Below are 24,626 nucleotides of genomic sequence, written 5' to 3' on the forward strand. Positions count from 1 at the left end.
TAAAGGCTTAGAGTTGCTATTGTAGGATGGAGAGAATCTATACACATTAGTTGTGCTGGCGCCAGCAGTTTTTTTTACAGGTGCCCCCCACAGCCAAAAGTTACATAAGATGTGCCCATGGCAGAATTTTGTCCATTTGTGCCGTCTGTATAGCATAGATGGCCCTTATTTCAGAATTCTTCTCTAGTATGCCAGGACCAGCATTTTCTCATTTGCCCTCCCCTTCCCCTGTGGCATGGTTCCACTCTTGTTCTTCCTTATGCAATGAATTACATCCGATATGCCAGCATCAGCATTTTGTCATGGGAGCCCCCATGCCAAGAACTTCCTCTATTATATCAGCAGCATCAGTTTTCCACAGATGCCTCTATGCCAATAAGTACCATCAGTATGCCAGTAGCAGCATTTTGCCATGAGTGCCTTCATAAGCCAAATAATTATTTTCAGTTTTCCAGTGCCAGTTGCAGACTTGCACGCATAACACACTCACACTCTCATTCACTAACACTAATTATTTTACTCACATTTAGTCTGACTCACTCATACTTTCTCAGTCTTACACTCACTCATTCTCACTCACTGTAACTCATTCTCGGTCCCTCACGCTCTCTAACACTCCTCACAATCATTCTTATTCATTCTGCCTCATTTCCAGTTATACTTTTGCTCACTTCTCATTCTCAATCACTCTGACTCAATCACACAATTATTGATAATCCATCTCACTCATTCCTGTGCTCCATGTAAATTTAAATCATAAAGAATAATTTATTATTAGTATAATAAACAAGCATTGCCATAGCGAATAGGTCTCGCCATTGGGACCTTATAAGTGTTTAACAATGCAACAGTTAATGTTGTTGCACCAATGATATTGTGCTGCATAACTAAATAGATATACGGTCCCAAAGGCGAGACCTATGGGCTATGCCAATGCTTTTTTTTTTGTTTTTCTTGACTTCCTTTCTCTTGTGTCTGTGCGCTCGGACCCCAAGCATACAGGTTTAAAATAGAGAGGGCTCTGCGCTGACCAAGACAGGGCGTTATGAGTGCAGATGCGATACTTTAACTCTGAACTTGGGGGAGGGGATGTGGTCCGTGGGCTAAACTGCCGACTTTGGTGTTGGAAATCAGGGTTCAAGCCTCGAGGTCGCGTCCAAATCCTGTGATTCTGGGCAAATCACTTAATCTCCCCGTGCCTGAATGTGTAATGTAAATACGGTGCTCACGTAAAGCGCTCCAATACCTTCAGGTCGAGTTCGCGCTATATAAATATGCAAAAAAACGCTGGAGCGGGCCTTTAAAGCTATAATAAATCTAACGTGCCCCTACCTAGCCTGTTGTCGTTATTACACTTTACCACTGAGATCTATTCGTTTCTCTATAGAAATACGAAATATAACCTAAGGTCCACAAACTCACAACGGGAAGGAACACCTGATCTCGATATTCACATGCGCACTGCTTTTGTGTACGTCCGCTGGGATACGTTACATCACGTGACAGGCGTACACTGCGCTGTGACGACATTACGCACGACGTGCGCGCGGACCGGGCGGCTCCTGAAGAGAAAGAAGAAGGCGGAGAGAGACGAGAGGATAAAGATACTGGAGGCTGTAAGCGGAACTGTAGAGGAGGGCCGGAGCCCCTCACCTCCGGTACCGTTCGTGGAGGGAGTCACACCAGAGGGCCGGGGGGTGACAAGAAACCAGGGGTGCCTGTGAGCCACTAGAAAGGAAGAGCCACGGGGGCGCGCGCAGAGGCCATTTAAGGGGGGAAGGAGGTAGAGAGCCGGCGTCGCCAGTCCAGTTACAGTGACGTCAGCTGCGCGAGGGTACCAAAGGGGTGCCTGAACTAAAATTGCTGTGACGTCAAAGGACAGGTGCAGTGACGTCAGTGACTTGAGCGAGCAGTAAAGCCGCGGTGGAAGGGAAACTTCATTGTGACGTCAGAAGGATACCAAATCTCAAGTGCCATTTAAAGGTTTGGGCTATGCGCGGTGAGTGACTAGGCCTGGCCATGGAGGCCCCGCCCCTCTGCGCGCGTCTGGCCCCGCCCCCGCTGCGCTCGAGGCGTTCTCGCTCCGCGCGGGACCGACGTCGACCCCTCCGTGCCGTTCCGGCCCCGCCCTCGTCTGGTTCGGAGGGGGAGGAGCGTGGACCACATCCCCGTCACCGGCGCCCTCCGAGGCGCCGTGCCGCAACCGGGCCGCCCCCGGAACCACCTAGTGAGGAGGCGGAAGAGGAGGAGCTGATCATCGATGGATTCGCCATCTGCAGCTTCAGCAGCCTGGAGGCGCTTCAGGTGAGCTGGGGCAGATCAGAGGGGGCGGGGCCTTTTATTACAGGAGGAGGCAAGGCAAGAACAAATGTCCTGAGGATTTTCTTACAGGTGTAGGACCCGTTGCTACCCCCCCCGGACCTCAGTGGGATGAGTCGCTTGGTAGATTGAGCTATGGGGGATGTAGTGAACATGGCATGGTTAGTCAGTGGAATAATTCCCTCAAGAGATACTATCTTATGATAAATTGTTTCATATTTAGTAACACTTTCGGTGCGCAGCGTCTGCCAGGGGTCCAGTGTATGTATATGTTTGGCAGACATCAGTTTCATGTGATACCAAGTTCAAACATAATAGTAAACAATACAAGTCAAATAGCATTTTGTATAAAGGAGGAGAGATCGTTGATGGAGAGGTAAATCTTTTTAATTAACGACTTGTTTAACCGAGGAGAGACTGAGAAGAGCAGGGAAGTTGGGAGCGTGAATGGAAAACTAGAGTGACGTCGGTGTATGCCCAGAATGGAGTGCAGATTATTGTTTAAAGTTGGAAGGCTCATACCGTTATGCAATTCAGATCTCATGGCGGGAGAGCGTAGGCAGTGATGTTGGAGGTCTAGTTATTAGACTTTCTGAAGTAGTGTTGCTGTGTAATTGTTGTACTTTTGTCTTCTTATCTTAACTATCGGTATAAATACGAGCACGGAAAGCATATGCCCATAAGATTAAAATTAACTATTAAAATGATACAGATTTTTACGATTACTAACTGCCATTGCATTGGCTGATGAACTTGGTGGAAGAGTGAGGTTCAATGCTGTAGCTATAGCTTTTAGGCGGTTACATGTATTCAAGGGTCAGAGTTGGTCTTTTTTAATAAAATGTGTATACGTTGGTCATAGAAAATAGCACAAGGTAAAGTAAGATAGCTCTGCCTGTTTGAAACTATATTTGTCACTTTTAAGCTAGATACGGCCACTTCATCTGATGAGTTGGAACATGAAGAACCCATCATAACTTGAGAAACTTTTCACTTTAAATTATATATTTGTTCTTTCTCTGGCATTTGTTAATCTCTGTATCGAATGGAACATTTTAATCGAGATTCATCCAATAATTGGCAAACGTCTTAACCTGTTCCTTAAGAGAAGTCAAGTACAGAACTGCCCACCGCTCAAACTTTTATATAACCATGCAGCACCAACCAATCACTCAAAGCTACAAAACTTATTTTGATAACACGTATACATTGTAGTTAAGCAGAGAGTTGGATGACTGGAATTATGTAGAATGTTTTGATCACACTAGATCGTAATGTAAAAGATATTTACCTTCCAATTTGGTCAAAATTAAAGTAAGCATCTTTGTATGATATCCATGCCGAGCTTATGGTGTATTGTTGACTAATACACCTTCTGAAGGATGTTCACTGAACGGCCCCATATGCTAGGTTGAAATAAGTACGTTCATTTCATTATCTTCGCTTTACCCCAGCTAATGAATCTGTGTGAGGTCCAAGCTAAGACTTGTGTTTTTGTAAAATGATTCTTAAATACCTGCACATTTTTTACATCCTTCTAATACCGTGCTTGTGTCTTTCCAACGTTACAAGTCTGTCAAACTCTCAATATTTGACAAGACAAGCCAGTTGTTGCTACAGGCCTTGCTTGGGTCTGTAAGGATGGCTAAGGGCCTTATTTAGGGTTTGATGAAGCAGGATGAACGCTGTAAACTAGTGGTTCCCCTTGCTCTGAGTTGCGGAAACTGCTGAGTTGCTGTTGTCGGAGCAGCTTCCATTGAGGGTAAAACCTGAACCAGAAATTCGCACACCACAGGGTCTCGATGATGGTTGTCCTGACTGAGAGAGGCAGGAAAAATATAAAAAATGATGCGTGCACAAAGGTAGAAAGTTTTCTGCGCATCAAAGCCATTTACCTTTTGTGAATGAACACAACTCCCACTTTGTTTTCCCTTAATAAAAAAAAATGCTTGGACAACTTTCTCCAATCTCATTTTAACAGAGATCCTCTCTTCTTATCCAGGAGCAACAAGCTTGCAATTGCACCACCCCAATCCACTTGTTTTCTTTGAGATTTATCACTAATGCTCAAATTTGCACAAGAATGGTCAAGGGCTGACGAGAGGGTGCACTGGCCCCCAATGGGATCCCACCAATTTTGTTCAAACTTGACTAAGAATATTGACCAGTGGTCACTGAAACCAGTCTTCGAAAAAATCTTGCTAACCTCAACAATTCCAGTATCATGGAGGGGCTCAACTATCTCCCCAATATATGAAAAGGGCAACATAAATTATCCAGTAAACTACCGGTTATTAGCCTTGTTAGACATTGATGCCAAATACTATGCTAGACTTATTTTTCAAGAACTAACAAACTGCTACAAACAACTCAGTCATTCCACTAAATCAAACAGGTTTTTGCAAGCACATGGGGAACACCATCAATATCCTATCCATTTCACTGACGATAGATGCCACAATCGCATTCAAACAACCTTTGTACATATGCTTAATCGACTACAGTTCAACATTTGACCACATTAATAGAATCAATCTATGGTAAAAGCTTTTAAAGATGAACACTCCGCCACTAGTCTTAAAACAGCTAATCCTCATACAGTCTGACAAGTGGTCCAAGTAAAACTGGTGACTATCGGACAAGGAAGATCCCAACAACTGTCGGGCTGAAGCAATGCTGTGTGTTAGCCCCAATACTGTTCAATCTCTTCATGTCAGACTTGTCAGCCAGAATGGACAAGTGTAATTCACACGCCCCGAGGATGGGGGGGGTTTGGCCTTCTCAACCCTACTTTATACGGATGCTCTCATCCTCATTAGCCGGACTCCGATCAGCCTTCAACGCCTGCTCAATGTCATATCTAACTACTCTGGCGAAAATGCACTGACCCTCAACCAGGAAAAAAACAAAGGTCATGAGCGTGCACTCACAGTGAGCAAAGGTACCCTACTGATGGCATCTGCCGTTGCATCAGCTAGCAGTTGTGGAGGAGTATAAATACTTAAGTCATTATTGACAATCGCCATCCTAAAAAATGGCCATAAAAAGTAGGGGGATAGCGACAGCTGTGGCTATGAGGAATCTAAAACACAAGATCATCAGGTCAAGCTTCACCTCTGACACGAGTGATTCAGGCAAAACATATACCATCTATCAGCTGTGGAAGCAAGTCTGAGAGGGAGAGATGCAAACACACTAGAAAACACTATATCAAGAGCATTGCAAATGATCTTTGGCTTACCAAGGTGCACAACTGAGAGTAGAATTTGGGTTTCAAAGGCAAGACCTGGCTCGCAAAGGAGCGTACATCAAAAGCTGGCACAAGATTAAACAAGCATTGGCATAGCCAATAGGTCTTGCCTTTGGGACCTTATAAGTGTTTAGCCATGCTACAGTTGCATAACTAAATACTTATTAGGTCCCAAAAGCGAGACCTATTGGCTATGCAAAGCAGCCATGCGGCCACGAAAGTGAAAGTAATCACGGTAAAGCCCGCGCACATGCACTGTAGCTCTAGGCTGGCCTGGTAGCACTTTTTGGAGCCCTCTCAATAAGTCTTGCCAGTCCAGCGCATGCGCTGGGTCAGGCGAGACATAAAAAGGGACCCAGGGACCCTATAACTTCCACCTATGGAAAGAACTGCAAGCCAAAGGAGTGGGCCCGGCCAGACACTACCTGGAAGATTCATTAGAGCAACTAGGCTTCCAAGACCTCTGGCTGACTTCTGGGACAAGTGAGGGTTTCAAAAAGCTAGTCAACAAAACCATTAAGATTCTCCCTAATGGAGGCTAAAGCCACCCTTTCAGGGAGAGTACACAGCTGGCACACCATACAGAGCTACACTAGGGCCATGCCTCAAACGTACCAGTGCACCACCTTTCCTAAATCCATAAAAGAGAAGCCCATGAAGTTCCGCCCAGGTATATTACCATCTGCACTCAATCAACCGCCGTGGATGCTCTCCCCCCCCCCCCCATTTCCCCCCTTGACTTCGGCAACCTGCCGACTTTGTGGGGGAAGGAAAGGAGAACATACTGCACCTGCTATTTATATGCAGGGTACTGCTAAGGGAATGGCGAACATTACTCCAACAGCTCTGTAATAGCAACAAAATACGTACATGCAGACAAGTGGTCAAAGCAAGTTTTTCTGGAGAGGATGTCCAGCTGAGTTGTGGCCTGGTTAAACTCTCCATAGAAAAAGAATTTGATTTTTTTTTTATGGCAGGACAGGCGGCAAACACTCCGTCCACGAGCACAGAGGAATCGAGCAGGAAAATGAGAAATGCCAAACAGTGTGAGGATAAAAGCGCGTAGGAAGGACATCCAATACCAAGAAACAACCTACAGGCAGACGCCGGTAAACCCAAATTCAGACAACAGTCAAACCATCATACTAGTATTAATCTTAAGGATGGTATAGGGCACTGGGATTTTATCTTGAGAATATACCAACTTGGTTAGGGCAGCAGAACAAAATGCTTATTAATATGGTGACACTTTGTTTAAACAACAACTTATTTGTTTCAAAACCTCGTTTACCAGCAAATGCACAGTGTGGCCATGGAAGCCAGCTTCTCGCCCAGCTATGCCTGTTTACACATGGGCTTGTGGGAGAAGCCGTTCGGGGGGGGGGGGGGGCACACATGGCACACATGGCACAACAATGAAGCAAAATGTAATACTCTTGCTACGTTTTATAGACCACTTATTTGTGGTATGGAAAGGCACCAAGCCAAGTGTACTGTACTTTGTGTCATCCATCAATCGCAACAAAATCCATTTGAACTTCAGTCAGTGAAAAAACTGGAAACTTTTTCGATGTGCAGATCTACATTGAGAATGAAAGAATAGAAACAAAAGCACACCATAAAGAAACAGCAGGCAACTCTGTTTCATGCCACAAGCTTTCATCCCAGGCATTTGATAGAAAGTATACCCTATGGAGAAATGCTTAGGCTGAAAAGAATTTGTAGAAACACCCAGGACCTAGAGATGGCCCAACAGGCAAGCAAACCGATTCTTAGCACACATACTCTCAAAAGGAACTGTAGAGTCTGCCATCACTAAAACAAAATGTTTGGACAGAGCAAAACTATCAGTTAACACCCAAGCTGTGCCTAACAAGGCTGGCCAACCTCTGTCCCAAACCATCAAAAAATATGAAAATCAATTTAAAATATTAGCTTTTAACAAACGGGACAAAGCGCTGAGATGCATCATTGGATGCAATTGGCCCGTAGTCCTAAATGATGCTGTAATTGGCCATCTCCTTCTAAAACAGATCTCCATTACGTACAGAAGAGCACCATCCATGAGCATTTCCTTGTCAAAAGCAGCCCTGAGATAGCAGATGGTAACACCTGGCTATCACAAAGAGCGTTGTTTTTTTTTTTAAATGTAAAACCTGTAAGGCATGCCAATTTGGGGTAAACAAAGCAACCTACACTACACCATTTGGTGATAAAGATCGGAAGATCAATAAATCATTGACGTGTAAAATAGATTGTGTGCTGGAGTGTTCTTGTGGACTACATTATGTGGGTAGCACCAAGCTACAGGCTCAAACGTATACTCCAGCACATACGCGTAGTCACCAATCGGGACCCGTGGCCTGTCACTTCCAAGTATAGGCACAAACAACCATTAACATCTCAAATATTATTTGATTGATACAGTGCCTTTGAACAGAAGAGGGGCAACGGAGAGGGGGTTTTGAGAAAATTAGAGACCCAGTATATATTGGAACTCTATTCCAAACATCCGGGAGGCTTAAACACAATGGAGTAACTGTTCATATGTCTATAAAAAAGATTATTGATCATCAGTTATTGTAGTGCTACAACCATACCAAAATGAGAGTCAAAAGGGTCCATTACTTGGCTGACAAATCTAGAACTTGCCATGTGAGGAATTGAACAAACATTTCTACACTACATAGGAACTATACAAATTATGCGTTTAGACATTTATTATATACAGAGTTTATAAACTGCATACGCTATTAGTCCTATAAAATATATGTGTGTGTGTGTGTGTGTGTGTGTGTGTGTGTGTGTGTATATATATATATATATATATACATATACTTTTTGTATATCGGCACTAAAGCTCTTTAGACTGATATAAGCGGTGAGGTATGCACACACAACACTTTCACAGCATAGCACTTTGCACAAAAGCACTTTAAACAGTCGATTCTACAAAATGTTGGTGTGCAATATAATTAATAACATCAATGTGAATAGTTGTCCGCAAATTGAATCTGAGCAATTTTCATTTTATTGTGTCAACTGGCACTTTAAGCATGTATCCACAACCTGTACTGTATTCTTGAAGTGTAAAGTTTTTATTCAACATGCATTTTATGAAAACAGTAATTGGGTTTTGACCGCAACTAAATTAATGTCCTAACTAACTTTGCCTCACTAATACTGTGAATTCGAGGCATACCATGTAGTCTGTTTATATTAACGACTGTTTGTATGAGCACCTGTCACTTTAAAAATGATAGAACGACGCAGTGATTGTCATGTGATCAAGGCCTGCAAGGGCAGAAATGCGTAATGGCTGACTAAGAAAAAATAAAAAGCAAATTTGCACATATGCTGTGGTCCGTTCCTGTTCATCTGCACCAGGGAATGGCGGGCAAGTAGTGGAGTACATTTTTGTATCTGTGTATGGTTAGTGGGGTACATTTTTGTATGTGTGTATGGTTATATATTTCTTCCAAGCAATCTCCCCGTACTTCCTTTCGGCGAACAGAGAGAGACGGACCCAAACATGTAAGGCAGGAAATGGTATTTATTGTCTCCCTCTGCGACGCGTTTCGAGCACCCTGTGCCCTTGATCACACAAGAAAACAAACGTCCGCCAATGTTATAAATGCTAGGTGTCCACCCATTAGTGAGTCACATGTTCATAAACATAGAAGAAATATTTTGGAAACCGGCATACTTGTTGTGCAATTGGCAAAAAGTCCCCACTTAAAACACACATTTGAAATATAGACGTTTTGCATATTTTGATCAGCATAATACTTAAAAAAGAGAAAAGTGACAATGTCTGAATAAATAAATACGTATCTTACTTATGGTTAAAAAGTGACAGGCAGCATATGTAATAATAAATATATTTATTTACATCAATAAATATAACCATACGACATTTGTGCAAAAATTCGCAAATATGCAAATGAGAACAATAAATATCACCGCAAAAGATTTCTTGTCAGACCGACCTGTTCTTAATTTTGCTGATTATATGTTTCTCTCTATATTATGACCTTAATGCCGTAATCTGCAATACACTTCACCCCATTTGTGTAACATAGATAATTATCTGCATAAATGCTCCTTACATCATTGTCAATATGTCTCTAACCCTCAACCTTGATTGGGTTGTTTTGCAACGTCTCGTGTTTGTGTGGTTCTATGACTGTTGCCTAAAGTTGTCATTTTCACTAATTGGCTCCTCCATAGATTTTGGTTTTCTGTTCGTTATCACTCGTAGCTCTGGGAGTCTATTTTCTATTACTCCATCTGTAAGGACAATAGGCCAATTCTTCCTAATAATCAACTTAATCTTTCTTTCTTGTTTACTATAAGTCGTAATGAGGCGGGACTGTCCTCTTTAATTTCGCCCCCCAATGCCTCTTTAGAAAGCAATAACGTCTCTTGGCCTTTCTTGTACTTTCATTGTAGCATTTTTGAGCACTCTTTCACTATAGCCTCTAATACGCAATCTGTTGAGCGCATCTTGTGTGCATCTTTCAAATTTGTGTGGTGTACTACAAATGCATTTTAGTCTTAGTAACTCACCATAAGGTATGCTTTCTATGAGGTGTTTTGGGTGTCCACTACTTGCATGTAATGTGCTGTTTCCTGCTGTGGCTTTTCTGAATAGTGATGTCTCTAATTTGCTGTTGATAACCAAGAGTTGTACATCCAAAAAATCTATCTTGGTACTACTTATGTTGGAGGTAAAAACGAGATTGCTAGAATTAGTATCCAAAGTTGTAATAAACTCTTGAGCTTCCTCCTCATCTCTATTCCATACAAAATAGACATCGTCTATGTAACGCAGCCACTGTCGCACATGATGCACAGTTTAAACCACTTTCCGGACCTGTTCCTCCCACCAGCCAACATGCAAACGAGCATAGCTGGGGGAGTAACATGATCCCATAGCTACTCCCCTAACTTGTTTTAGGGTTTCTTTTCCAAACAAGAAATCCTTATTTAAACACCATGCAATTAAGCCCAGTAGCATTGTGTTGTGCCCATAATATTCGACAAGTCTCTGAGCTCAAAAAAATTAACTGCATTGAGTCCAGTTTCATGATTGATGCTTGTGTAAAGCGACTCAATGTTTAATGTAATTAAAATAAGGCCATCTTCCCACTTAGTGTCATTTATTTTGATTCAAGAAATCTCCTGTATCTTTGACGTAGCTTGGTAATTCTTTGACAAAGTCCTGCAGGTAATAATCTACACATTGTGAAATGTGTTCACTGACACTATTAATAGCAGAAATGATGGGTCTACCTGGTGTTGGAGAGCCCATTTTGTGCACTTTAGGCATTAGGTACATGATAGGAATAACCGGGCATTCAATATGCAGAAAGTTGAATTCAGTGGATGAAATTAATCCCTCTCTCATATTGTAAAAGTTGTTTTTTAAGGCCTACTTTTGCCTTTTTGTATTCCTTCATGTTGCACCTCATGTAACTTCTTTCATCATTCAATTGTCTCATGGCTTCCGCGATGTATTCTTTCTTAGGCCATAAGACAATATTTCCTCCCTTTTCTGACTTGTTGATGATTATTTCTTGATTGTCCCCTAGTTTTTTCATTAGTTTAGCAGATTGTTTGTCATTATAGCTTTTCTTGTGTTCTTTCTTCTTTGTTGTTTTATCACAAGATCCTAGTAAAGAACAAAGCCTGTTCCAAAGAGATTCTAGCAAGAATTATTACAGTCCCCTAGGATCTGTCAATGGTGGTAATCGGCACCAAAATCTTTACCTACGAAGGTTGTTTGAGATTTCCTATATCTGACTATATTGTAATTCCTTTTATATAGCACTTCCTATCCCTGACGAGGCATCAAAGCTCTTTTCGGCGAGTAGCGTACTACTTCGTAACCCAAACAGGATTTGTGGTGAATTAATATACAGAAATATGAAATTAATTTGAACAGTGGACATGTGAGTCTGTTATTTGGATTGAAAAAGGATAGTGGGGGGGATCAAAGAGGGAAGGGTTTGCATTTATATAGTGCTGGGTTTCCCTGATGAGGCGTCAAGGCACTTTTGGCGAGTAGCACGCTACTCGGGAACCCAAACAAGATTAGTGGTGAAATAGTATAGGGAATTATGCAACTAATTTGGACACATTAGTCTGTTATTTGGATCGAAAAGGATAGTGGAGGGTAGAAGAGGCAAGGGTCCAGAAAGTGTTTATTTGGAGATCATAGCAGCAGGAGGAGGTTTGGAATGTGAATGCAGGCTTTAACAGTTCCACATCAAACCACTCTTAATCCTATTTACTTTACTATATGCGCATTCCATAATAAATCGGGCATGCTTCCTTTGTTCCAATAGGCTAATAACCTTTGTCATTGGATATCCCCATGACCAACTATTTTGAGTATACGGTTTCTTGCACGGCATCCATCAAAAATATAATGGTCAACATCGCAGTTGTCAAAATAACATAATCCCTCTTGAGGTCGTAAAAAAGATTAACATAGTGCAACTCTTCTGCCTCCATGGTTTGTCACCAAAACCCCTGCCTGCTACTGTAATCACTGAGATTCTATGTAACAAAATACCTGCCCACCATATTTAGCACTGTGTAATAACAATGCATCCTTAAAAGCCTGTTCCTTTTTGCACATGTTTTTCTCAATTGGCCATTCGGGCGGACTGGTTTTGTCATAACTACTTATAATAAACCGAGCAAACGTGTAGAACAGACATAACTTTTTCCAACAAACCAATAAGGCCCACATCCTTTACCATTGGTGTACTATAATCAACACAGGTCTACAGAAGTGCGCATAATCTAGCAACCATAATGTGCACAGTTATATAATTATGAATATTTACAAGTCTAGGCAAAGCAATATAGATCCCCTTCCAACAGGGCTTACAGGAATTATCACAGTGAAAACCTTCTACCCCCACTGTTTGTCAGAGGGGGTGACAAGCTCAAACTCTTGTCTACCCTGGTATTCAGAGATTTCACAAAAAAAAGCGATAACAATCCACAATTAAAAGGCTTGTTAGCTTAACAAATGCCTTTTACAGTAAATACGACAGGTCTGCTGTTTTTTGTCATAACTATCTATTGTAAAATATTACCATGGTCATGGCATGCCACCATAATAACTCGGTCTTTGCTTTATTGAGCATAAGCTTTCACAGAAGACAAAGTGCAATACAGTTGCTGCCTTTGAAGGAAGCATACAGCTTCCGCTCAGTCAAATGCTATACGCAAGACAATGTGTGGGCAGAGTGTAGGACAATTTCTCAGTACTGCTGAAAGATTATTTTTCCCGGTTCAATTTTGGAATTGTTTTTTTTTTTTTTTACAGTTTAAGAAAAGGAGGATCTTCCTACATAGTTCGCATAAATACAAATGATATTACAGTTCTTATGGCAAGAGGTACAGTGAGGGCCCCTTCATAGTGTCCATGTTTCAGTACATTCCTTCCCAAGTGTCAACTATAATAAACACTGCAATCGGATAACTTTTATTAAAAAAATATAAAAGGCAACAAACTCTCACCCCCCCACTTGGGTTGCTATTTCATTGGTGCAGTATGCTCATATTGTGCATTTTAGGCGCAGTGGTGTAGGTAAAAACACAAATACTTTTCTGAACGTCAGGGTGGAGCTGGGGCATGTCCAGATACCTATAGGTTGCGGAGCCCACCGAGGCTGTTCCCGGTATTGGTACTGTTAGCAGGCCCATACTACCCATCCATACACACCAGAGTCACTTCTCCAATTCCCTGGCCATTGCGTTGTGTGTAAACGTGTGAGGAGAGTATTCCTATTCTAATTGTGGGTCTAATGCTTTAAAAGCATTAGACCCACAATTAGAATAGGAATACTAATAAAATGGATATTGGGGTCTTCCTAAGCCCCCTATATTCCTCCCTGTGTAATGATTTCACTCTGCCCTCCCCCACCTAACGACTTTCTCCCGCCAGACGTGTATAGTGGCTGGGATTGGTGACTTTTATTGTCTCGTTATAAGCCGCTTTGCTAATAGCAATAACAAATCAGCGAATCTAGTTTGTACGTTTGGTGATCTGGGTCTACGGTAAACCCCCAGTATGCAGCTTTCAAGATATCCCAGTCTTGTTCCTCCAATCACTTGGTTATTGTCTGACTACTCGTGTTATCTACCCTGATAGAGTTGGGCATGACCACATCATGTGCGTCAGTGTCGCATCTGGGTCTACATACCTAGGGCATTGCGCTGATACTCCCGGGTACATCTCATGTAACGTGTGAGGTACGCCCTCTTCAATACCATGTATTGAATACATTTAAATCTCGTGCTTCTGGATACTTTTTTAGGGTAGGACAGCATTTCCTCCCACTCTTTGTCTTGAAGTTCTTTACTTAATTCCCTTTCCCATTTGTCCCTTAATGTTGTGGGGTATCACTGCATGTGGACGTATTCCTCTGTACAGCCACCTAATTTAAGTGTTTTCCATTACCCATCAGGTGTAGGTTGTGTACTAGTTCATGTGTTGGTGGTTCTACATTCTCTGGAGCCCAGTGCTTTCTTACCCACCTCTTTATATGTGCGTTGAGTAGGAACAAAGTTTCCGGGAGCCCCTACTCATGCACAAAGTCCATATGGCTAAGCAACATTCCATCTCTGAATAATGCTCCCATCGTTGTTACCCCGCCTCCTCCCATAATCTTACTCTGCGGGTCGTCCCTATGCCATTCGGAGTGGTTATACCCTGAAGCGCTATATTTGGAGCATATGGCACTGTATGCCTTGTGTATTGCATTGCACTTTTCCAGTACATGAGAGCAATTCCCTGTTTACATAAGGTATTGAGGCACACCAAAAAAATCAACTAGTCTATTGAATCAATTTATAGGGGCTGGTCCAAAATGCAAAAATAAACTGGAGAGCGATATCCTGGGTTGCAATTCCACAATGCTACACAGCAAAGGTAATAGGCATTAAACGTGTCTCAATTAATTGCACTACACCCTGTTTTAGGCCAGGCTCCAGACTAACTCTCATGCTAAAGTTTAAGCAAGATGAATCCAAGACGTAATGAATCTGGAAAATGCAAAGAAATGTCTGAGTTTATGTTCTGTGTAAAAGATAATATAGTGAATTCTGCAATGGGATGGGATTTCAACACAATCCAAGATAAACTAGGCCACGATTCATAAAATAAAATTAATGGTTGGACTGATCTGAATCAGCGTTGAACATTGACACAGGCTGTCTGTTACCTGATTACTTCATGGCAGTCAAGATGACCTAGGGGTTTAGACCTACCTAGAATGACATCTTTAGTGAGACTTGTTCTTGGTGCTTAAAATCTATACTGGTAATCTTACTGACAAATGTTTGTACACCAAAATGTAATCCCCACAGGAATAAAGTAACTGCGACTGTAAGGTGTGTGTAATTTAAACAATTGTGCACTTTCTCCTGGTCTGTACCGAAACCTAGGCGATGGCTATTACACCCTTTAGGACATGTGGTGTAAAGAATCGGATGGTTACTTTGGTGCTGTGCTCTATGTTTAACACACCTGCAGTTTATAAGCCTGTAGCATTGTATGTGGGCTGCATGACTGAATATACAGGAGAAATTCTCTTTACCTTTCCTAAAGTCTTTTAATTCCTTTGGCCCTTTGTAGCCTGCAAATCACTTTTTATAGCGCTATCCTAAGTTCTTTGTTGTGTTTGAATGTTCCTGTTTTTTTATTTTTATTGAATGGTTTCAATTGCTTATATCTCAAACAAAACTGCTTGAACTTGATTCCGTGCTGATCTGTTAATTTGCTTAACTACACGTTACAGGCCAGTGAGATTTTCAGATTTTTTTTCTGTAATATTTCGTAATCTACTTTGTTGAATACTGTGTGCAGGTTGACCAAACAAATGAACAGTTTACTGTTATCCATCCTTGTTGAATTTTGTGCTAGCTACCAAAGTGGATGTATATAATGGGGAATACTCCAGCCTAAGCAGAACCAGGCTGTTCCTTGGGGGGGGGGGGGGGGGGGTTAGGGTGTTCTGTTTTTACCCCCTGTGACGGCTTGCACAGGTAACAAGCATTGGCATGGCCAATAGGTCTCGCCTTTGGGATCTTATAAGAGAGCAATCGCTACCAAAGTGGGTGTAACAAGGATTGACTCAAGGCCGGCAAATCCAAATACGACAGCAAAAAAGTGTAACTTGGACTCAATTCACATAAGTTACTCCAATACAACTGGCGCAATACTGCAAACTGCACTAAATAATGTCTGCAATAAAGTGACTTTGCTGAGCCCAGCCCAATCGCCAAAATTTGATACCAGAAAATTCATTGTTTCCTCTTTCCATGCTTTGTCATGGACATTGAATTATGTAAAGCAATACTGTCATCTTAACAATAATTGATCACAAATATGCACAACATTGTCTGCCAAAAGACAGCAATTCTAGAATACATAATGAAAAAACATACAATTATGTATACTAAAGATCATTTGAATGCCAAATATATTTTTCATTTTAAATCTCTTGCTGTCTTGTCCTGGTGCTAGAAACTTTATTGTTGTGTTCTTGATGTAAAATTACTTGACAATTATAAAGCCGCATTTGTTTATGCGTGTCCTAAAACACTTAAAGTCTCTCAAGTTTTAATCAACAACCGATCCTATAATTAAGAAAACTTGTTGAAAGATCATATACGTTGAGACATTTGCTGAGCTGAATTTGTTATTAAGTGAACCTACTGTAGACTATCATATCAGCTTATTTGATAGGCGAGGGGTGCGTTTTTTGGGGGGAGTGCACGTTTCGTTTTCAGTATTCCAATAAAAAAAATTATGAGCCTGTACGGGCTTTCTGTAACCAGAGATCTGAGGCGTGTGGAAATGTGCCAATCTTGGGTAGGATTTTGAGGTCGATAGCAGAACAACAAATGCAAATGATATTATGCAGCACTTATAATAGTCTTGCACTAGAGGGCGCCAAAGCTGCACACATCAAGGAAATTCATATTAGAGTCAGCGCGCATGCGCTGCCCGGAGAGACTTCAGTAGGTGAGTTTTCAAAGTGCTGCTGAAGGCTGGCGGTTCGCGCGTGAACGCAAGCTTGTCGCCAGCCAGCAGCACTTTGAAAACTCCTAAAGTCTCTCCAAGCAGCGCATGCGCGCTGACTCAGCGAGACCTAAAAAGGGTAGGGGTGGTGGAAGTCGACAGACAACGGTATGGGTAATATTCCATTTTAGAAAACACTTACCTCTGTGCATCGCATACTCTACGATGTGGCATGCCCAAGGTAAGTGGGTTTATTTATTATTGCCTATCCCGTCTGTCTACTTTCGCCTGGCTGCTACTGGTTACTCCTAATTTTTATTTGTAATAGGTGGGTAAAACATAGCTCCAGTTTCCATCTGGGGTATCAATCTGTAATCACTAGGGTCAGATCTACTTTTGAGAAGGAAAAAAAAATTGTAAGGGTCTGGCCTAGTAGCAGTTTTAGATTGTTTTGCCAGCCTTGTGTAATAGTCATGAATGCAAAATCTACATATAGGGGCTTTGTTGATCTGTTCAGCTGTTGTCTTTTTTTATTTTGCAAGCGCCCGCCAGATCATACAACATTGTGCAGTAGATCAGCCCACTTCTGCCATTGGGTGCCATTTTTCCTTGTCCCAAGTGCATATATGTGCATATGTGTAAAAATGTGTATTTCAGTGCCAGGGCTGGTAAGCCAGTATTGACGTACCAGTGCTTTTCTAGGTCTCGCCTGAGCCAGGGCGCATGCTCTGCGAGGCTTTATGTAAGGGCTTAAAACTCTGACCACACGCCCGTGTGTTTTTTTTTTTTTTTTTTTTGGTCACAGGCTATTGGCCTTTCGTGCGTCTTTCTAAGAAAGACAGCACGCAATTGGCCAAAGACAGGTGCATGTCCCGCCTTCTCTCTCCCCTTGCCTAGGGAGCTCGGGAGCGAGCAGCAGTGCGGCCGGGTGCCAGCTGCATACCTTGCATTCCTCGCGTGGCCGCGCTTGTTTTTTTTCTGTCCATTTTTTGCATTTAGTTTTTTAGCCACTCGTAAGCGTTCAAGCTATGTTTGCACTATCTTTGAGTCGCGTGCCAACATAGTATGTTGGCCCTGCCTACCACCAGGCTTTCTCCTAATATTTGTCTGCTGTGTGAGGAAGTAGGGTCTTCATTGTAGCTTTTAATGCTCTCCCCTTAGGTGTGAGGGGAAACTTGTACTGGGCTTTCTGTGCTGTGATTCTTAGTGTTTGTGCTGTAGCATTTAACGTTTCGAGGGAAGGGAAATGAACCCCATGATAGTTAGCATGTTTTTGTTCTGCTGTCTTTTAGTTGAACTTCAAATACTTGTGGCAGAAATGCCAGTATTTATTAATAAACATTGTTGCAATTTGTTCCTCAGTGGGACTTTTAATCGTAACCTATCTCAGTTGAGTGTATAATAAGATGAGAAGGGTGCATGATTACAAAGATGGACACTTTACTAGATGTGTACATGAATGTGTTGTATGACGATTGAATAAACGTATGAATTTACAGGCTGGATGTCATTTTTATTTTTAAAGTGTGGTTTTAAATAAAAAATTAGACCCTTTTTTCAGTTCTCAATTGAGAGTTGAGATTGGAACTAATCAAGCTTCAACCGTAATGCCACCGATAAACAATGTTTATTTTAAGTAGCTACTGTGGTCTGTTGCTAGGTTTCATGTCTTGCTGCTGTAGTGAAGTTGTCCACCTTATTGTGCGTTTTTTTTTTTGTTTGGTTTTTTTTACATTCATTTTACTTATTTATTAGGTCGAGCGCAGCGCACATGTGTTGCTCTAGGAGAAGGCCTCTTGGAATCACTTCAGACTTTCTGCAAACGGGTGCACGTGGTGTTCGATTTTCCACACATGCTATTTGGCCTTTGTGTGAGTGGCTTTGAAAAATGAAAGCACGCAATTGGCCAAAGGCTGGTGCATGTCCTACCTTTTCTGAAAATGTTTACTCCCACAGTGGTTAGCTGTCGGGAGCGAGCAGCGGCGTGCAGCGTGCCATCTGTTGTGGATCATGTTTCATTTCAAGAGCTTGCAGCTTTCCTTACAAGGTGCGTCCCCCTCCACCCAAGGGAAGACCCCCACCGCCACAAGAGTGCGCGCTTCTTTTCCAGCACTCGCATTCATGACAATAAGATACGAACAAGGCGCGTCCCCTCCACTTCGGCCATGGGACTGACCCCCAGCGCCACAAGTGTGCGCGCTTCCATCTCCAGCACTCACATTTCATCTGTCAGCGCTCTTTCTGCACTGTTTTCTTTGTATTAGTATGTTATTGTCAAGACATTTGCTGTACTATGTAGTTGGCCTCTATAGTCTCCTCGTTTTCAGTACCATCTTAAAAATTGACCGCACCTTTTAACATTAGCGTTTTTTCATCACCGTAGTGCGTGCTTCCTTTTTACACTTCTGCGCAGCTGTCGTGCGTGCTACCTTTGACATCTCTGCATAGTGCACAGCTGTCGTGCGTGTTTCCTTTCCCCACATTGCTTTTGGTGCTTGCTCAATCCAGGGGCGTAACGTAGGCCATTGCTGGGGGCTTAATTTGAGCCGGTGTCATGGGCACTTAATTATTAGCACTTGCTTTTTGTGCATGCTTGCTGGCACCGGCTGCTAAATAATGCCTCTGTGCAGCTGTGGTGCGTGCTACCTTTGACATCTCTGCACAATGCACAGCTGTGGTGCGTGCTTCCTTTCCCCTCATTGCAAAGTAAAAAGCTGTGGCGAGTGCTTTCTTTCACCCCACTGCACAGTAGTGGCGCGTGCTTCCTTTCATAATACTGCACAGTGCAGATATGTGGTGTTTGCCTCCTTTCACCCCAGTGCACAGCTGTGGTGCATGCTTCCTTCACCCCACTGCACGTGCCCCCTCCATCACACCCACGTGGTTCTCTCGTTTTCTGTTTAATAAACAAATTTCACACACCGATGCCCAGGTTTCCGATGTTAGCATTTGTGAACTCACTGGGCTGCCAGCTTTTCTTACAAGGCGCGTCCCCTCCACCCCGGCAGAGGGACAGACCCCACAGCCATAAGCTGGATTATAAAGCGCCCTGACAGAAGCACCAAGGCGCTGGACCGTGCCGCTTTCCTTACAAGGCGTGTCCTCTCCACCCCGGCTGAGGGACAAACTCCTCCGCCACAAGCTGCTGTGATAGTAGAAAAAATATTCCCTCAGCTATCAGGAAATTTCTATTGGAGACATTAGATATTAACTTGGTCAGTGTGGCTAATGGCAATTTGTCATCAGCTGCACTAGCACGATCTCCCTCCGGGTACCTGACAACAAATCGTACAAGAAGAATTATTGGTACCAGGCTGGATTTTGGACCATACCTCCTAATTATCCATACTTATCACAAATACCCTATATTAAGTGCACAATGTTGTTTCCCTATGTTGCAATTCAGCATTTGCTTGGAAGTAGACTGCTCAAATGGAGCTCTATATCTGTCACACAAGGACGAGATACTACAGAGAGGGGAAAATATTCATCTTTTCTAGATGAACCTCTCTGAAACAGTGACCTGTGCTCAGGCAGGCAGCTTTGTCTTCTTTTTTCAGCCGTGTAATATTTAGATAAAAATCAAAACTCGACTTTTTGTTTTAAAACTAGGTTACGGCACTGTCAAACTCCACTACAAAAATTGTTTATCCAGCCCCTGGAGCCCCTTTGACTGGTGCTACTTTACTATGGTAACATATATCCGCAATGAATAGGATAACCAGATCAACTGTATCTCCTTTACTACCTAATGGACAAAGATTTTTGTAAAGGTGCTACACATATACGATGTTTACGCACAAAAATGAAACTTAGCCGAATTTCAAACTATGGTACAAGGAACCTTTGAGACAAACTCTATTCCCAAGAAGTCTGAGTGGATCTACTGCTAGTCTCAAGACTGCGAGGGTATGGGTCTGCTTGACCATCTTCGAGACCCCGACATGGCTGATTCCGCTGAAAGGGGGCTGCTCCACGGGGCCAGGTGTCTAATTGGAGAACAGAAAGGGATGGGTGAATGGCAGCTGCATCTGGCTTATCGCCTGAGGTATTGGATCACTGGATTAGTTGAGAGGAAAGGGGGTGTAAAAAGCTGGAAGGTAAATCTCATTTGGGGCATAGTGTCACGTCCATGCTAGCATGCTACTCTGCAAGAAGGCCCGTGGCGTATGCACCTTCCTACGCTCCTGGGCCGTTAACTAAACATAGAAAGCCGGGCACTCTCTTCGCACAACTCTTATCATATTTCTCCCGGCCCTTGCTCTCTGCCCAGGTGCATCCTCTTTGTCACAGCAATCATGGGCTAGACATGTATTGCTAACTCTAAGCGTTGATGGATGGCAACATATCTGTCCTCTATCCCCTTCGTATTTATATTTACCCGTGTCAGTGTCTGGTCACACTCTTAACCCTTTCGTCTAGTACGCCTTTAACCTCTTGCTTTGTCTTTTAACATGCTCTTTGCTCCTGCCCTTGGCTCTGTTCCCTGTGCCTTGTAAACTGCCGGTCTACTCTTTACTTCTATTTCTCGCCATTTAGCATTTTCCTTCAAGGGTCCGATATATGTAAGCTTCTTTCCAAGTCCAACTACTGAGGGCCTCCGGGGGCGGGTACACCCGACAGGCAGACGAGGTCGTATCTTCCCACACCATTTTGCTACTTACCATTAGCAGCTTCCCAGGCAAGTACTTGTGTGAGCTGAAGGACGGTCGGCTTGCGGTATCCTCATCAGGAGGGAAGCCATGGCCGCCTGTATCTAGAGAGTCTGGGAAGCGTCAGTGGAAGGAGGCCTGGAAAATCGTCTGAGTCACTGGCAGCGGCAAACTCTTAATCCACCGTTCCCGTGTCCCTGGCACCGGCCGTTGTCTGTCCTCAACCGGCAGTGGCTGTCGCACAGAACAAGGGGCGGAGATTGTCAAAAGACTGCGTGCCCATTGGATGCCACAGTCACAGACCGAGAACGACACCTCATGCGACTGCAGGATGCATCGTACGCTGTTAAAACCAGCCGGGACGCTAATCTTCTCGCTCGGCGATGGCCCTTGGAGAAAAGTGTGCAATTTAAACGACCGAAAGTACTGCCCTTAAGGGCCGAGAGGGGAGAACAAGGGAACCCTACTCATTAAGGAACCATGGTGCGTAATTTATATAAGGAAACAATGGTTCCAGTGGAATAATACTGTAGAATGCAGTAGTATATCAAAAAGCGTAATAGCAATAAAAGGGTTACGTGGATGTCAGAGAGAGCCAGAAACACCAAGGGTTATATGACATATAGGTCTGTGTTATTCACAGTTTTTAAAGATGTATACAAAATGATATACATAACGTAGTTTTTGCAGTACAATGTGTCCCAAGTGTCATATGAACCTAACAGTTGAGTGACATATAGTGACAATATTTACAAGGTTTCACAAGTGTTCTCAAGGAAAGCGACCGTTAATGAATTTTATCATACAGTAACTTCAGCAACTATATTTAATCATAAGTGCTGCGTGATTGGTTCACTTTCATCAATCGTGTCGATGGCATTTTGACCCGCTTAGGGTATGGGGTCTCTTCAGGACCTGTGATAGTAGGGACATCTAAAAGAGAGCAAAAACTAGAGTCACGGGGAGTAGTACCATGAATGAGTACAATAGATGGATCTAAGGACAAAAATAGACATAGTACTGGTCTTCGTCAAACGCCAAACTCGTATGTGCACAGTGCCAACCATGGGTGAAAAAGGGGTAAATAACTTTTTACTCACAAGTGAACCCAGCCGGGTTCTGGTCAAGTCAGGGGGAGATAAGAACGGAAACGGGAAAGATATGAGCATGGTTTCAACAATTGGACAATATTGCTGGATAGGCTAGTGCCTGGCACTTAGAGTAGGCACTTACCGCTGGTGAGAGTGTGAGTCAGTGGTGGATATCAATTGAGGAGTAAATCTTAGGTCTGCTGGATGGTGAACTTCTATAAAATCTTTTTTTTTTAGTGTGCCCCAGGGATGTGGAACCGCTGCAAGTGTGGCCAAGGACGATGCCTGTAATGAATAAAGTACCAACATTAGCGACCACTCATTACCAATGCTCGTGGGGGTTGGGGGAGGGCAGTATTGCAAGTTGCCTACCTTGTGCACTTCATAGGAGCGATGCGTGGTTCAGCAGTCCGCGCTAATCTGTCTGCCGGCAATGGATTACGTTTTCACTGACGTGCACGAGGGATCTATGATTACCGTAAGCAACAAAGAGCGTGCGCAGGCAAACTGTAGATTGCCGCGGCACTGATGTGTCGGAAGATCTGGCAATAGGGAAGGTCTGAGGGAAGGGACGGCACAGGTTGGAGTGTAAAAAATATACATGAGCAAAGTAGAGGTTGGCAAGCACGCAGAGTGTGGATTAAGTATGGACAGTCTGGCAACGAAGGTAGTTGTTATACGGGTAAGGGAAAGGGACAAGCTAATTAGTGGTGAGCTAAGAATGTGCCCACGCATTAGTAAACACACTGTGTATGCAAATGCATCACTTGACATAGTCCAACAATGTACCGCAATAAAAACAGCTCACATGGAATTACAATATGCGTTGGAGGTAAATCACGTAGCAGTATTACTTTTCTCATGGACATGCGCTGACATACATGTCTTCGTAAAACTCATAAGCATGTCAGTGCCACTGTAAATTGTTCATTGTTACAACAGGGAGGTCAATGCAATACATAGTATACAAATAGCGTTTTGTAATAAGGGTATATGGGCCCTGCGTGTAGAGGTGGTGAGCACGTAGTGTGAGCATCATGAATAGAGGAAGAGTGGGCCATACCAGAGGTACGGGTTGAGGTACACGTTGGTGAGCGGAGCAGTGTTGACGGTGTGCATGTCAGACACCGCCTAGCAGGTCTGGTTATGCTGGCACTGCTGTGGGCTATCGACTGGGCGACACATGAAAGGCAACAGCGAGTTCCACTGGGTGGTGAAACGTTACGGGCATCTGACCGCCGGTTTACGTGACTCGTCAGTTTAAGGTTGCTACAAAACCGCGCCATTCCTCTGTGGAATTGAGTCTTTTGTTAATGGAGTCAGTTCTTTCTATCCAGTGACACTCTTGTCTCGAAAGTATTTGTGTGATGTCCCCTCCTCTCTCTGGAATTTTAGCAATGTCAATAACCTGCCACCTGATCTCATCAGCTGTGTGATGCTTCTCATTGAAATGAGACCAATGGTGCTTTGGCAATCGAACGTCTGATGCGACTCCGGTGTTGCCCTATCCGGGCTTTAATGGGTTGTTGTCTGTCCTATATACGGCAGTTCACAGGGGCACCAGATGCAGTACACAACGTTGCATGTGTTACAGTTGGAGAAGAAGTCTAGGGTGTGGTTACAGTCACCATGTTTTGAAGAGTTGGTATGTTCAGTGGTGCTTTGGTGCTTAAGCAAACGACACACAATTGATGGACGGAATGCAGAACAAATCAAAACATTCTCCCCCCCCCCCCCCCCCGTCGAGATCTGGGTTAAATCCATCATTCTTTTGCTCACCATGCCACCCCAGTTTAGACCTGGCTATATGCAAATCAGTCTTGACCCTGTGCCTCATGGGAGCAGTCCAGCCCGAATTGCCAAGCCAGGTCCTCCCTGGACCTGAAACAAGCATCCTAGGACCAGTTTCGGGGTTTCACCCCTCTTCAGCCAGGATAGCTTGATTCCAGTGGCACAGTGAGCCCAGGACTCGCGTCTGAGCATACCTGGCGCACTTGCGGCGAGAAAGCAAACGACACACAATTGATGGACGGAATGCAGAACAAATCAAAACATTCACCCCCAGTCAAGAGATCGGAGTTAAATCCATCATTCTTTTGCTCACCATGCCACCCCAGTTTAGCCCTGGCTATATGCAAATCAGTCTTGACCCTGTGCCTCATGGGAACAGTCCAGCCCAAACTGGTTTTGGTGCTTAGCAGTTCCTCCCTGGGGCAATACCATGGCCGTTTTTAATGACCTTTTCACGATTTTGTTGTGATAACCTC

The 24,626-nt window shown here is 43.3% G+C and overlaps 1 protein-coding gene across 3 annotated transcripts in view; it reads left to right on the plus strand.

The window, feature by feature from the left end:
* The first annotated feature begins 1,510 nt into the window (after positions 1 to 1,510).
* The window catches only part of FBRS (fibrosin), a 460,820-nt gene continuing 437,704 nt past the window's right edge, over positions 1,511 to 24,626 (plus strand). Inside the window, exon 1 of one of the 3 annotated variants that reach the window (XM_085618447.1) lies at positions 1,511 to 2,304. In XM_085618447.1, the coding sequence (XP_085474573.1) occupies positions 2,020 to 2,304 (285 nt within the window). In that variant the 5' untranslated portion in view covers positions 1,511 to 2,019. The remainder of the gene's footprint in view (positions 2,305 to 24,626) is intronic. The other 2 variants (XM_085618449.1, XM_085618448.1) reach the window with 2 other exon arrangements.

Source organism: Triturus cristatus, chromosome 7, assembly GCF_964204655.1.
Source record: "Triturus cristatus chromosome 7, aTriCri1.1, whole genome shotgun sequence".
NCBI classification, from domain to species: Eukaryota; Metazoa; Chordata; class Amphibia; order Caudata; family Salamandridae; genus Triturus; species Triturus cristatus.